The sequence below is a fragment of the Gouania willdenowi genome, chromosome 8 (assembly GCF_900634775.1).
Source record: "Gouania willdenowi chromosome 8, fGouWil2.1, whole genome shotgun sequence".
In the NCBI taxonomy this organism is placed as follows: Eukaryota; Metazoa; Chordata; class Actinopteri; order Blenniiformes; family Gobiesocidae; genus Gouania; species Gouania willdenowi.
Window position 1 is genome coordinate 8,079,985 of NC_041051.1, and position 17,169 is coordinate 8,097,153.

General features: G+C 37.1%; 1 protein-coding gene across 1 annotated transcript in view; it reads left to right on the forward strand.

Moving 5' to 3' along the window:
* Positions 1–17,169, forward strand: part of spag9a (sperm associated antigen 9a) — a 57,468-nt gene that overhangs the window by 11,761 nt on the left and 28,538 nt on the right. Inside the window, 8 exon segments of the mRNA XM_028455632.1 lie at positions 3,778–3,848; positions 3,932–4,020; positions 5,186–5,336; positions 9,646–9,735; positions 11,522–11,657; positions 13,719–13,812; positions 13,889–14,010; positions 15,963–15,977. Coding sequence (XP_028311433.1) covers positions 3,778–3,848; positions 3,932–4,020; positions 5,186–5,336; positions 9,646–9,735; positions 11,522–11,657; positions 13,719–13,812; positions 13,889–14,010; positions 15,963–15,977 — 768 coding nt within the window.

The following is a 17,169-nucleotide window of genomic DNA, read 5'->3' on the forward strand; positions in this document are numbered from 1 at the left end:
CCGATCCGGTTTTTCTCCGCCGTTCGGTAATCCACACCGGTTGCGTTTTGAGTGCACCACAGTGCACTCCGGTTGAACGACTGTGACGTCACAAGACAGAGCAGTTCTCACGATATTTATATAATCGTGCAAGAACGCAGGTAAAGGTATGAGTTATAAACACAACAATAAACAGATAAACAGGTCAGTGTTCCTAACGAAGGAGAACAAGAAGGTTGGACTCTGGATTTGTCATAGACACAGTTTTTATCAACAGCCAACAGAGAAGAGATAAAACTGCACCAGTAAAACATGAACTAAATCAAAGCTGCTGCAGTTTACAGTGCAGTTACAGTATGAGAGGAAACAATATTGTGGATGTGATTTTTATTTTTACACATTATGACATTTTGGTAATGTAGTTACTATAATCTGAAGTGTTTTATTTTGAAAAGTAACCCAATATTTTATTGCGGAATACGTGCTTAATTTCCTGTTTAGCTTCATTTGCTCTGTGCTGATTGATGCGTCGTGCTGCGGTGTCCACCAGAAATAGAAACCCTGCGTATATCTGGCAAAAGGCCCCGAAATACCGCATCTGGGAAGTAGCAGACACACACTGCAGCGGACCCAGTGGAAAAAACACATAGACTAAATGAAAAATGTATCAGCTCCGGTGGCGCGGTGGAGGCGTAACGCAGCAGAGCTGCATCTAGTGGAAATTTTGGGTAACTCCATGCGGGGTCGTCTGCAATTTAAATGGGTTTACCTGAAATGTCTGGTAATTGATTAAAGAAATAATTAATTATTAAAACATGTAGTTTTTTTATTTTAAATATTGTTTTTTTCAAAATTAAAAACAACACAATCTTAAACAACTGTATTGTATACTTTCACTTTCTCAAACATAATCTAGTTCAAGTAAAATGCACTATAAAATATCTGAGCTGGTGCAATTTGTCACTAATCCTGACGGCTCTGTGTTTGTAACACAGTATAATAAATGATCAAAAACTACTTCTAAAAAAATATATATATATATATAGTTGGGGTTGTCAGAAATTTGTGATATGAAAATGGAGTCACGATTAAAAATATATATATATATATATATATATATATATATATATATATATATATATATGAGACTTTTTAAATGGTGATTTTTCAGGTTTTCTAAAATTCAGTCACTACAGATCTGACTGTGTCTGAGCCATTGCTCGTTTCATCACATTTGATGATGGTATTCATTCAGACTGGAAAGACATCATCACTCATCACCAAGATGCTTTAGCTGCTTTAATTGATTATATCTAAGCTGTGTGTGTGCGTTCACTCCCTGCTAGAGCAGCTCACTGTGTGGCTTAGCATAAACCTGATGTTCTAATAGGGGATGAGGAAGAGTTCATGTCACATCATAAGTCGGCGCGACATCGAAGCTCATTTAAAGTCAGATTATTATTACTACCTCTACAAACTCCATTCAGGCAAAGACAAGGCACACACTTTCACAGGTTAATGTTTACACTAATCATGGTTTTATTCCTGATCATTTCTAATAAATCACTATTTAACATTTTATAACATTAGTTTTGGTGTAAATTCCAAATATATTAATTTACATATTGAAATGCCCAAGCTAATGTTCTACTACAGTATTTGTCAATGTAATGTCAATCAAATTTTTTACCTTTTATTTATTTACTTATTCAGATTATGTGAATGACAACTTAAAAACTGAAATGAATTAACAACAAGAAATAACAACAAAACAGTGTTTTGCATCTTCAAATTGTTACGCTTCTCAGTTTTACATGAATGAAAAGGAGTAGGAAGAAGCAAAAACTTATCTAATGGCGCATTCACACCAAACGCATCCAAAGCATCAGCAGCATCAGGTTTACATAGACAATATATGATGGACGTGCTTCTAGGAACGTCGAGAGGTCCTGCTGCGCGATTTGAAGCATTGAAGCTTTTCACACGGCGGTCGCTGTGCGTTTTTTGAGATTTCAAGCTTTTGACATGCGTCCAATGCCTCCAACGCGGCCGACGCTAGAGTTGGGATTGTTGAACTGTTGGGGCTTATCGCGGCACGTCGACCAATCAGGAGCTTTCCCGACTGTGACAAATTCAGAATAATGATAAAAAAAAAACACTAACCGGAGACGATGGACAGGCGCTCATCTGCTGGAATAGAGCACATGTAGTTGGTGTCCTGGTAGGTGATGCAAGCACTGATGCAGGTCAGCAGGTGGTCAAACTGGGCACGGGAGAGACGGAAGTAGCGCTGAAAGCATCTCTCGTCCGACCGCAGCTCTGCTGAATCCAGAAACGGCACCGAGGAGCAAATAAAGCCCCACCTCTTATCATCTCGATAATGTAGAGCCGATGAACGGGAGTCGGCGACGACGTGTTCAGCAAGGAACTCTAAACTTTATTCTTCATTCACCCACACTTCTCTATAACCCTCTGACATCACAGTGCAAACACCGAGTCACATCAAAATACATCTGATTAGAAACACAGCCTTCTGAACACAATAATGTTCCCCACCACTTCAGTCACTGGGTGAATTATGAACGTAACTGATCGCCACAATATCATTGTACGGTTTTAATGGACTAACTAACTTTAATCCACTAACTCCCACCGTAAAGGGTGTGTTTAACTGGTGAAAAGTGTGTCACTCAAGCTCGGACATCGGATTGCTGTCTTTTAACAGTTTTATTTACATTCACCCTAACTATTATTAGCACAGTAACCGTGTCGTTTCCCAGCCAGGTAATCAACTGTAACGACATAAAACAAACACACCCACAACATTAACAACACGGACATATTATCGACTGTATAAACTGCACACATGAACATTTAAGTAGTTAACACAGGTTTAACATCTACACGTTAACTCACCAGCTCAGCTTCACCAGTCAAAACAGCGACATCCGTACAAATGAAATCCGACAGGTAAACACATACGCGGGTAACACACATCACGCCCTATATTTTCGTAGATTAATCCGCCCCAAATAAAATACAGAATAATGCGATAATTCCATAACATAATACAGGGTGTTTGGTTGGCGATAAATCAAAACAAATAAATTATACACCAACATGTGAAAAATAGGAGAACTCCACACAATCATCCATTGTATGAACACCACCGGCAACAGAGAAGCCCCTCCCCTAAACATGCTCAACGCACTTTCTTCCCAACTTGTTTGGATGCGCGTCCAGAGCGTCTTCAACGCTGATGACAAGCGTCTGATTCACTGAACACGATCGTCCAATTACGGGCGTGAGGCACGATTTTGACACCAACGCCTTTGGTGTGAACGTACCATAATCCTACTCCTTTAACTTAAACGTTAACGTCTCAATTTACTAACAATTTGAAAACTATAATGTGAATGAACAATCAATGCAATGTAATACACACAGAAACCATGCAATAATAGTTTTTTGTATTAGCCATACCTCCTTTTCAAATTATCTACCATATCCCGCAACTTTTTTACTCCAAATAACAAGCGAGCATTTTGTTCTAATTATTTATCAACATACCTCTGAAGAATCATTTTAATTATTATTATTATTATTTAATTATTTTAAAGTTTTGGTTTTTCAGGTATGTGTATTAATTAATTTGTCTGTTAAATCTTTGGACATGTTTTTCGTACTTTGAGTTCATTATTAAGGCTTTTTTTTTGAGGTTGTGTGATTTTAATGATATTTTATTGCGTATTTGTTTTGTGCTCATTCCCGTTACCTGAGGAGTGTCCTTTGTTTCAGTCGGCAGGTTAGAAGAACGAGAGGTGGAGCTGAAGAAGGAATTCAACTCCCTCCACCAGCGACACACGGAGGTCAGGGAGGACAATTGTCATCGGTCTTTTGGAATCACGAAACATGCCAAGTCACCTTTGTGTATTTGTTTTCACTCATACAGATGATCCACAATTACATGGAACACGTGGAGAGGATCAAAATGCAGCAAATCAGCGAAACCTCAGAATCGAGCTCGGTTGCTCGCATTAGGTAAGAAAACTGAGAACTTGCCAAATTAGTGGTATTATTAGAGGACATGGAGACCTCACCTCATAGCTTACAAAATCAGAAAGTCAGCTACTGCAGCACACCTTCAAATGTCTGATGGAGCATCAACACCTGAATCAATGCTACTTTAGCTTCAGCAGCATCTGGTTGCAAATGAGTAAACATCAGAATACTGTTTAAATAATGTCTGATCAACATTGTTATTTATTTTGTGTGATTCGACTCCACTTAGGATGTGAAAAAAATTACAAAAAAATTACAAATCTCATCAATACCAGTGATTAGAGGGATTAGTTACCTTTGTGTAAAGAATGATAACTGAAAACAAATAAAAGACAAACAGGAGTTGAGAGTCTGAGTAACATGACAACAACCTGCAACTAGTCTATTTGCATTTCCTGAAGAAAAAAAAAGTGAGGCCCGCTTAGCATTAGCATTAGCATTAGCTGAGCAATAGCACTAGCAATAGCTTAAAATAGCATTAGCCTAGCATTAACAATAGGCAAGGCAAATTTATTTGTATAGCACATTTCATACACAAGGCAACTCAATGTGCTTAACATGATAAAACATTCAACAGCTTAAAATCAATAAGAACATTTAAAATCATCAGTAAAATCAATTAAAATCATCAACAACAATAAACTAATATTACCATTAATCTAACATTAGCACTAACCTAGAATTAGCATTAACTTGGCATTAGCCAAGCAATAACATTAACCTAGCAATAGCTTAACATTAGCAATAAGGTTGAAATGTGTTGAATCTATTATCTGAACATTAGCAATAACATTAGCCTAATATTGGCATTAACTTAGCGTTTGCATTAACCTAGCATTAGCCGAGCAATAGCATTAGCCTAACATTAGAACTAACCTAGCATTAGCATCGCCTATCGATAGAATTTAACCTAGTATTAGCCTAGCAATAACATTAGCATAGTATTAGCACTAACTTCGCATTAGCCAAGCACTGGCATTAACCTAGCAATAGCTTAATATTAGCAATACGGTTGAAAGCCCCACTCTAGCTTCACCAGCTGTCCACTCTAACAATGGAATCTGAGCTGACCATTAATCATTCAATTTCTTGTTTCATTACATCAGTGTTCAATGATATTAATTAGGAACTATTATCCCTTTAGGAGAGAGCGGCCTCTTTCATTAGGGGTTTTCCCATCATCCGGTGGGGCTTCTCTGCTCATTGCAGACCCTCAGACCCGAGCACAGACCCCGGGAACCGAAGGCTGGAGGTTTAATGACTCTTCTCACACACGCTCCAACACCAGCCTCAAGGTGTGTGTGTGTGTGTGTGTGTGTGTTCAGAATCCCATTGGAATTTCTGCTGTGTGATATCTACAGTGGGGCAAAAAAGTATTTGGCAGTCACCAATTGTGCAAGTTGAAAAGATGTTTGTAATTTTCATCATAGATACACTTCAACTTTGACAGACAGAATGTGAAAAGAAATCCAAGAAATCAAATTGTTTGATCTTTAAAGAATGTATTTGTATAAAGTGCAGAAAATAAATATTTGGTCAATAACAAAAGTTCATCTCAATACTTTGTAATGTAACCTTGGTTGGCAATGACAGGGGTCAAATGTTTCCTGTAGGTCTTCACCAGGTTTGCTCACACTAACACTGTAGCTCATATTTTGGCCCATTCCTCCATGCAGATCTTCTCTAGAGCTGTGATGTTTTGGGGCTGTCGCTAGGCAACGCGGACTTTCAATGCTCTCCACAGATTTTTTATTGGGTTGAGGTCTGGAGAATGGCTAGGCCACTCCAGGACCTTTAAATGCTTCTTACGGAGTCAGTCTTTCACTGCCTGGGCGATGTGTTTGGGATCATTGTCAGGTTTAATTTTTAGTGCTCTGACTGATGGAAGGAGGTTTTTGACCAAAATCATGGCCCCATTCATCCTTTCCTTAACACAGATCAGTCGTCCTGTCCCCTTTAAAGAAAAAAACAGCCGCAAAGCATAATGTTTCCACCCCCGTGCTTTACAGTGGTTATGGTGTTCTTTGGATGCAACTCAGCATTCTTCCCCCTCCAAACATGGCAATCCTCCTCTGGATCATCCAGATGGTCACTGATAAACTTTAGACGGGCCTAGACATGTGCTGGCTTAATCAGGAGGACCTGGGCGCTGCAGGATTTTAATCCATGACAATGTAGTGTGTTACTAATAGTAACCTTTGTTATTATGGTTCCTGCTCTCCTCATGTATTTGACCAGTCCCCCCCCCCCCCCCCCCCACCACCGTGTAGTTCTGGGCTCATTCTTTACCGTTTTCAAGATATTTTGTACCCCACGAGGTGAGATCTTACATGGAGTTTGAGGTAGGGGGACATTGTCAGTGATCTTGTTTTGTTTTTCACAAGAATATTTCCTGAAGAAAATATGTGAGGATGCAGGTGCTGGCCCGCATCATTGAACACTGCATTAGCATTAGCTTAGCATTAGCCTAGCATTAGCAGTAGGTAGCATTAACTAACATTAGCATTAGCTTAGCATTAATATTAACCTAACATTAACTAACATTAAGATTAGCTAACATTAAACTAGCATTAGCCTAGCATTAACATTAGCATTTACTAGCATTAATGTAACAATAGCATTAGCTTAGCATTAACATTAGCCATCAAACAGCAGAATATTTTAAAAGTTGAATGGATTAAATCCATTGAAAAATGGTTGAACAGCTGAAATTAAAAGTTGAAACCATTAAATCTTAAAACTCTGAAATTTTCAATTCTTTAAAGATCATACAATTGATCTCCTGGATTTTTATTTCACATTCTGTCTCACAGTTAAAGTGTAGCTATGATGAAAATGACAGACCTCTCTCGTCTTCTTAAGTGGGACAGTTTACAAAATCGGTGGCTGCTAAATACTTTTTTGCTCCACTGTAAATGATGTAAAGCTTGGTAACTCATACTGTTAGGTCAACAATTCACAGACAAAGCAAAAACCTTTATTTGTTTAGATTATGGGCAAAATGTCAATGTTGTGTTTTAATGTGTTTGGGTTCAAATGGCAAATATTCATCAGATGCCTTCTACTGTTGAAGCCTATTACGATCATTGCTCTCAAATGTTGTTTTTTAAAGTGTTATGAGTGATTTTTTTTTAAATCCCAGTTCGTTTGTTAGTGTTTCTGTTTATCCTACTGAAGGGAAAGCTTCTAGCAGTTTTCTCTCTGCATCCCGTGTGCATATAAAGAGGCTTTGATGAGGCTCGAGTGTGTGTCTGCGTATTCTAGCAGCCATTGGACGAGGCCACCTGTGTTTGGGCTCCTCCTCAAGCATTCATGAAAATGCAAACTTGGTGGTGCAGCAGTCAGAGGTCTTTGATTGGGTCTCATGATTATGTATCAAGGCAACACTTTAACTTTTATGTACAAAATTGGGACTTAAGTGTTTTATTTTACTAAAAATCTCCAGGAGAAAATTGCCTCGAATATCTGAAATTGTAATATTAAAACAATAAGATATTTGTCACAAATAAACACATCAGTTGTTGTTTAACAGCAACAAGTATCACTCGCTATGTTATTATTTGTATTTGTGGCAGTTGAAACCTGAAGGGTGAGTGTGTTATCTCGTATTTGTTAAGTTTTTGTCAAATCTGGGACATAAGCTTTAACGGTGCAATGCATTATGGGATTGATGCTGCTGGATGGCTCACAGCCAGTCATTGAGGGAAGAAAAACAGCCAAGCTGTGATGAGAGAGAGTCTTATGTAATTAGAGCCACAGGGCAGAGATTGTTGGTCCCTAACCATGAATGCCTTTGATAAGCCAAGGTTTTTTCTAGTAAAATAGATGATTCTGATTCTGATTTAATAATGGAATTGTCTTTTAATCATGTTTCACATCATTAATGTGGCTTGTATATTTTTGCATTTTAGGTATTGAAGTGACGGCGAGTACAACCACTGTTCTTAAAGGAGCATAGGGCAGGATTTTTGAAATAATAAACATTCATTTTATGTCTTTTAATGCTAATGGGTGATGAAACGTTAAAGACTGTGTGATGCATTTTGTTCTGCAATTCTGGGCCAGAATTTAATGCGTAGTTTTGCAGACGTGGGGTCAAATGATGCTGATAAGCGTTCTCGACGGCTTGGAGAGGCGCCCACTCTGCCGGAAATAATAATAATAATAATAATAATAATAATAATAATAATAATAATAATAATAATAAACTTTATTTATATAGCACTTTTCAAAACACGTGTTAAGAAGTGCTTTCCAAAGGCAGCTATACATTATACATTCAGATATTTATATCTGAGTCCGACCTGAAACCGACAGTTAAAACCTTATTTTTCCCTCATACAAATGACATATTTACATTTGTTTTAGTGGTAATCACTGCTTTTATTAACAAGCAACTGTTAATGTCAACATCAAATCAATGGGGTAACAAGCGAACGTTTAACACAAACAGGGTGCTGTGCGCGCAATAGAAAGAACGCTGCACACGATGCCACATGTGACCAAACCCACCCACCTGTTCTAAATATATCAAGATTCAAGATGTATCAAGTTTTCTATCATGGCGATATAGAAAACTAGAATATCACCTATTAAAAAAAAAAAAAAATAAATATATTTATATATATATATATTTTTTTTTTTTTGTTGTTGCTTATTTTCTATCAAAATACCTGTTTTATGAGTTGCTGATTTTGCTACTTCTCAGAACAACATGAAAAGCACAGATATATGGATCACTGATTGTGTCTTAACTCAGACCTTCACCTTAACAAGTCACACTACAGAACTTACTCACACGTGCTGTCCCTTACAGGAGAAAAAGCTAAAAGTGGCTCATATTATGTAGCTGTTTGTTAATAAATGAGTCTTTGTGGCATTTTGCATCAGCAAATTTAACCCAGAATTGTCTTTCTGGTCAGACTTCATTTGAAATAAAATTATTGCGATTTATATCCTATATCACCATTTTGAGAAAAATATCGAGATACGAGTTTTGGACCATATCACCCTGTCCTAGTAACCACCCTGTACCTGCAGTAAACAGTCACGTGATTGGCGAGTAAATAAATAACCGTGTCACAGTATCAGCTGCTTGGCTGGTGACTGTAGTTACACTAACGGACGTCTTTTCACAGTCTTATTTCTTGATCCTGCCCTATGCTTCTGTAAGTGACTCATTGTTTGAGGTTTTTTTTTTTTGTGTCAAAAGATTATTCAGAAACTACAACTCTTGCAAAATGATTAAAAACTATAGTATTTGTGAATATATACAGTATATGGAAACTGGCTTGATTTCCTGATAGTGAATGAAACAAAAGATCAAGTGAAGGATTTTAAAGTGAAAGCTTGTCCGGGATGGACCTTTGTGCTTCTGAATTCTGCATCTTTTTCAGTCCAGGAGGACTTTAGGATGTGATATGATTTGAGTATCACATGTGACTGACTCATGCAGACTATACACACACACACACACACACACTGACATCTTTCTGTTGACTTTGCATTCACCTACCTAACAGAACCGCTCTCTTCAGAGTATATGCTTCATTTTTTGATCCGCTTCTGCACATGTGAGCTTCATTCTTACTCTCCCCCTTCAAGCAGTTGGACTTTGCCGACCCCCCAAAGGAAAGGGAGGGTAAGAATGCACAGGAATCAACATGGGGGAATTCATTGGCAGACGACTGCAAGGTAGTTGGTCGGCTGCTGCAGCACTGTGTGTATGTGTGTGTGTGTGTGTGTGCGTGTTAGGGGTGAGTATTGGCAAAGATGTTGCAATACGATGCGTATCACGATACTTGGGTCATGGTACGATTTCGCGATATATCGTGATATTCTAACCAGTTAAAGCTAGGGTAGGCGATTTCCTCCAGATACACTTTTTAAGTCTTTGGTTGAGACTGTCCTGACAGAAATTAAGATTTGATGTGCTCTGAAAAAGGAACGAAGAAAATCCATCAACTGTAGCAGCTGTAAACCTGTAATAACTTCGACCAATGGAAAAAAACAAACCGTTTTTTTTAACCAATCACGTCTCTCCATCTCCCTGCTCGTTCTCGATCCCTCAGGAGTTTTTGGTCACGTTTTTGACATATATAAAGATAAAGTTTATTGTTTACTTACTACTGAATGAGACATGAGACAAAAAGTTTCTTCTTCTTCTCTACTTCTCCAGCTGCGCTGCCCGTGCACGTGAGTGAGACGGAACACAGAGGGGAGAGGCAAGGGGGGTAAAGGCGGAGCCATCAGGGAGGCTACATTCAAAATCATGCTAGCTTTTGAACATTGCCTACCCTACCTTTAATATCAAAATTAAACTTCGAGATGAAAAATGAAGTTGCTGTATATGTTCATCAGACGATATTGATCATTCAGAGGACAAATTGAGTCAAAACTATTTGCTTCAAAACATCCTAATACAGTGTTCCACACTGCTATCATAAAATAAAGTGCAACAAGTTTCTTTTCACGGAAACTACTGTGTAGAAGTCTCAAAGTAACCATGACAACATAATGACGGCATTGTAACAGCTGTAAGTGAGAACATTAAGGATAAATCACCCTGAGTTACTGATAATGCACAAAAATAGGAAAAAAAATAATTGATCCTGTTGTATCAGTTTAAACAGTAATCTAAACAAATTATATGAAAATAAAATGCCTGTGCAGACATAAATATTGCAGGCATTACACACTGTCATAAATAATCATTGCAACACATTGAAGGCATTGTAAACACCACTGAAATATTACACAAATACACAAAAATATTAATTAAATTTTAAATTTTTTTTTATTAATCAACTTTTTAAATAAAAAAATCGATTTAAAATTGGCACCCAAAATATTGTGATATATCGTGAAATTTTTTCACACCCCTAGTGTGTGTGTGCGTGTGTGTCCACGTGTCGTTGTGCTGCGCTGGGCCACATGTAACCATGCTGTGACTAAATTAAGACAATGACATGATTAATGTTTATGATTAAAGTCACTCACTGCTTGGTTACATCTGGCATGCGACTTATTTAGTCTTTCTGTTAAACTGCATGACTAACATTAAACTTTTCTTTGCATTTCCACCTGCTTTGCTTAAATCACTGCACACTAACACAACGTTTTCATTTCTAGTCAGCTTGTAGCTGTAGTTGTTAAACGCCGGACAAGATTTTCAGTAGATGTGTGTAGTTGTGTTGTGCGATTTTTTGTGTTCATCTGGTTCTTGTTGTTGTTGTTTTTTCTTTTTTTTTTATACAGTTTAGTGAAATCTGTGGTGGATGTGTAGTGCCATGTAGGTTACAAATGTAGGTTACAAATAATATCAGTTTATTGATTCAAAGCTGATAATCAGGCAGTATCATCAATGGGACTGTGTTCCCATTTTCCAATGGTTGCTGTGGTGTTCTCTTTTTTAAGAACATGTTTTTTTTGTGATCCATGTTAGTAACGGTTGCTTAAATATTTACATTTTCAATTTAAGGATGAGTTGTCAGATTTCACTGGTTCCAAATCAGCCACAAAGATGTCCACCACCACTTCCGACTTGGAGAGAGAGGATGGGAACAGTAGGAGCACAGAAGTCCAGGCTGCACCAGGGACCAGATCCATATCAGTGGGTACGAGCAAAAATATTGAATTTATTTGAATTGCTTTAGCCTAAAAAAATAAAATGTTATAAAACACATATTTGAAGTTTTTAAAAAATATTTTTTTTTTAATTGAATTTAATTTTTTTTAAAATATTCTTATCTTTTTTTTTTTTGCCACATACAGCACAAAGACAGAGACAGTTACAGAAAAGAAGAAAAAAAAATGCTGACAGGTTACCATAAACAGTATAGTACAAACATTATACATTATATTAATACTGTGTGTGTGTGTGTATTATATTAATCGTATTGTGCCATTCGTGGTTGAGGGGAGGAGACAATAACAAGTGACTAGACAAGTACGTGGGAGAAAGGAATGATATATATATATATACACACTACTGGTCAAAAGTTTTAGAACACCACACTTTTTCCAGTTTTTTACTGAAAATTATTCCGTTTGTTGTGTCGCTGCACTCTGAAATGAAAGCATAGAACAAATAAGCAAATTGAGTTGAAAAAGAAATCATTGGAATCAATTTATAGACCAACATGTATTCTAAACGTTTGACTCATCAGAGTAGCCACCGTTGGCAGATATAACAGCTGAACACACTTGTGGCATTCATTCAAGGAAAGTTGGATCACCTGTAGGAATTATTGCACCAGATTTTAAGGCTGATTCAACCTTCATTTGCTGCAGAACAGCTTTAAATTGTTAACCCACTTCATGTTCCCTGAAAAAGGACTATTTGTTTCATTCTGAAATATACATTATTTTTTAGTTTTGGATAACCAAAGCCCTTTTTTAAAAGCTGTGAAGGTGAAACAGTCTCGACTATTTCATCTTGTGCATCTGTTTACAGAAATGGCGTTTAGTCCAGTGGTTTGAACGGTACCTCACAGTCCCCTCTAGTGGCTGATCTAATTCTTAGATTGCCATCTTTTTGTCTTATAAATGCCTCCAAGGTAGGAGGGGGAGATTTATAGATGATTCAGGCATGTTTAAAAATTCTAAAGTTGTTAAAACTCAAAAGATGATATTTCTCTAAAATTTGACAAAGGTGAGAAGAATTGGGGTTTTTGGCAAAAACTTTGATGGCTTGTTTATACAACTGTTCTACGGGTTTTAGTGCAGTGTTGTTAGCAAATGCCAGTAAAACGGTACTCAGTGTGAGAAAGGATCATACAATGAAAGTATGATTTAGCAGCAGTAGTGAAAATAAAGGGCCTGGTTTGTTTAAAGTTTTGGAGGTTACATTTTATAGGGTAACAACCTTTTTTATATGTTTCTTGAAGGTTAGATCAGAGTCCAGTATGATTCCCGGGTACATGAACTGAGACAGCAATTCAAGTACCTCTCCATCTATAGCAAACTGTGAGATTGTTTTGTGATACTGGTCCTTTTGTAAATGTCATGCTATTAGCCTTTTTGGTATTGAGCACAAGACAACAGTTGTCTTTAAGCCAGTGCATGAGGATGAGGCCATGTCAATTCTCAGACCATGAGTAAAAATAACTCCGTCATCTGCATACATTTGAATATTAAAATTGGGACAAACATCTGGCAGATTGTTAATGCACAATGAAAATAATAAGGGCCCAGGGACTGATCCCTGTGGGACACCTACAGGACAAGGAAGGTAAGGGGACTTAACACCGTCAACAATTACACACTGTGTTCTGTTTGATAAATATGACTTAGCATGTGCAAACGAGAAAAAAAAAAAAAAAAAAGATAAATATGACTTAAACTACTAAAGAGCATCATCCGAAAAATAAAAATATGTATATATATCTACACATACGTACACATAGAAATAAATATTAGCACACAATTGAGATAAGAGAGGGGAGAAAAGGAAAAAAAATGTAAGAAAGACCGACAGCTAGGAGAATTGAGGGGGCCAGGCCAGAACCTGACAAACACTAGGGGGGTTAAGGGGGACCCCGCCCACAGGCTTCCCTCCTCTATACCTTATTTTCCTTTGCCTTTTCTAATAATTTTTACTAAGTTGTATTTTCAATAATTTATTTATGTATGTTACTTATGTTTCAATAATTGACTTCCTTGTTTGTCTTTTGCAGGTTTGCCTGAAAAAGAGGACAGTTCAGACGTGCAGGACATCATTGAGTCGACCCCCGAGCTGGACATGGATCTCATTGGATTCAAACCATGCAGGTATTTCACACAGCTGGGACTCAGGCCCAGTTTGACAAGTTAAACATTACTCAGTGATATTTTACCCTCCCACCAGCACTCCCACCAAAGGCATCGAAAACATGGCGTTTGACCGTAACACAGAGTCCCTGTTTGAGGAGCTCTCCTCTGCAGGCTCTGGACTCATCGGGGATGTGGACGAAGGCGCAGATCTGCTGGGTGAGCACAACTAATACCCTCTTTACAACAATACTGCACTAAAACTGGCTTTTAAACATCTAAATCAAGTAGTATGATCACTCTACCACAATAATAAGTTTGGGAAATTATGCAAATCGCCCATTTATATATAATATTGATTTTTTTTATTGATAATCAAGTAACTGCAAGTATGTTTGTTATAAAAAAAAAAGAATTCAAAATAATTTGTATTGGTACAAAATATCTATAAATGTAGACCAGTGCTTCTCAAAGTTTTTGCTGACTTGCCACTAGAGGGAAATTAAAAAAAAAATGCCTTGATTATGGGTGTGGCTCCCAGAGTAGTTAAGACACGCCCAGCCACAGTAGTCCCGCCTCCACAGCGCTGCACATTTCCACATGGAGCCGTCAATCGATGCTCACTGAGGGCTGTGAGACGAGGAGACCTAGTCCCTCCCCCCATCTTTTAAAGAAGGGGCGGTGCCAACAGTGATGGTTAGTGACATCACTGATCTAATCTCAGCCAATAGCAAAATTCAATTGTAATAGCAGTGATCAACCCATAGTGGGCAGTCACTCTGACATTTTACTACTAAAAACACTACATTTAAATACTTTGACTAAAATGCGAATAGTAGTACTAGGATCAATAAACTATATTACTATATACCTAATCATTTATGTATTCAGCAGAAAAACACTTATCGGTACTTAGATTGTTATTGTTATTACGTGCAATTCTTTTTCTATGCAGGAGATTAGTTTATTCTAGTTTTTGATTTTTGATTTGTTATGAAACATGATATAACTTGTTCCTTTAGTTCAATAAATTAGAAAAAGCGTTGTTAATCAGGTTTATAGAATAGAATAATTTTATTGTCATCAATGAAATTAAACTTGCCTATCCGAACAACATTCAACTACACTTCAAATATTCAAGCCAAACAGACACAATCATCTTAAAAAACAACATAAGGTTTGATAAAAGTCTGTCGGAATAAAATGTTAAGTATATAAGTGCATTGTGTGTGAAATATTAAAAAAGAGACAGTATTTAATTTTCCATATATTAGAAGTGATGCTGGTGTCTATGGTGTGTGTTGATTATTTAGAGAGTGGATGGCTTTTATTTGGGGTAATGGATGCAAGTGATGCTTGAAAGTTCACCTTTGATCAAAGTGGGAAACACCCCAAAAAAATTGAGAACTACTGATGTAGCCTGACGTTTATAATAAAATGTAATGCAACTGTATTAGTTGACAGTTGTCAGTATACAGGAATAAACAAAGGTTATCATTAGTGTTTCATCTTGAATTGGCTGTTTTCTGAGTGTTGCTGTAAAGGAGTTTGGGCTGTGGTTGATCTGTTCATATAAACATTGGGTTTTCTCACACCTGCTTTGGTCCTGGTGCTACAGTGTTTCCTACCACCATGCTGACATCACCTGTCTCTCTCTCCTGTTTCTCATTCTCTGTCTTTTCCCCCATATTCCCAGTGGAGTACTCTGGTGTGTATGACCTCAAACCTTTCCATATGGCAGCATCCCAGTTATATCACCTTTTTTCCTTATCTTTTCCAGTATCTGGCATACAGTAGGTTTAGCTATGCACAGTGTGAGACTTTTCACCAGCTGCAACAACAATTGGTGCATGATGTTGAAGTTCAAATCCTCCTGTGTTGCCCTGATTGTTCTTTTTACAGCTTTTGTGGATCGTACTCGTTTTTTTTTTTTTGCCCTCCTGCTTTTCTTCCTATATTGGTTCCACGACTGCAGTGGTCAGATGTGATAAGCCTCGGACATTTGAGCCAGTGTCTTGGTTTTGCTTGTGGAGTCGGCAGCTACATTTTCAGCTGTGGCTCCTTCATTTTGGTCGTTTTTTCACTGTCTCAAAATGAAAGCCCATCTCACTCACTCTCACTCTCTCTCTCTCTTTCCCCTAATACTTGACTGGAATTGCATGGTATCTCAGACCTTAGTTTGATTGGTAAGACCTCACCGACCTTATCCATACGTCTCCTGTCTGTCATGATGTGACTTTGTGTTGTGTAGTTCCTACTATAAAGTCTATAGTAACAAATCTTCCAAATGGAGATTTGTTTTCATAGAGTATGTGTTGTCGTGCTACGGAAGCGGATTAGGGCCAATTTTGATGGAGAAAATAGTTTTGGGCAAATCAAAAATAAAGTTGAAATGTTTACAATAAACTAAAAGTGTCGAGAATTAAGTTGAAATATCATGTTGAGATTAAAGTTGAAAAGATGTGATCAAAGTCGAAATGTCAAAAATAAAGTCGAAATGTCGAGATCAATGCGAAATGTTGAGATCAAAGTCGAAATGTCGAGATCAAAGCAAAATGCAGAGATCGAAGTCGAAATGTAGAGATTAAAGTTGAAAAGACTAGATCAATGTTGAATATGTCAAAATAAAGTTGAAATGTTGAGATTAAAGTCGAAAAGACAAGATTAAAGACGAAATTTCGAAAATGAAATAAAAAATACATCGTGATAAAACTCGAAGGTTTGCTAATAAAGTCAAATCTACGGAAGCTGACAAGGGCCCATTTACTATATGACAACAAAAAACAGATTGTGGCCATCTACAAAATGCCGTGTATTGATGAATGCCTTAAACTATACTTCAAAGTTGGGTTTAATAACAAAGAGATTCTTTCTCTTTTACCTCATAAACATGGTGTTGTAATCTCTTTAAAGACTAAAGACATATTGCAAAAAACTTAATCTGCTTAGAAGCAAAAACTAGTCAAGTTTGGAAGAGTTGGAGCTTTCAGTCCGTCTGTGGCAATTGAGGAACTGCGGAAACAGATTAGATTCAAATTAAAAATTTTATTTTCAAAATTTCAACTTTGATTAATTTTTTTAGACTTTAATCTCGACATTATATTTCAACTTTATTCTCAAAATTCCATCTTAAATCTCAAAATTTCATCTTAAATCTCAAAATTTCATCTTAAATCTCAACATTTCGACTTTAATCTGGACATTTTGTTTCAACATTATTCTTCAAATTTAAATTTTAATCTCGACATTTTGACTTTAACCTTGATTCGCCCAAAATTATTTTCTCCATCAAAATTGGCCCTAATCCACTTCTGTATAGTGCCTTGCCGGTTTGATAGTCAAAATACCCATAATTCACACATACTGTAAATAGAGGAC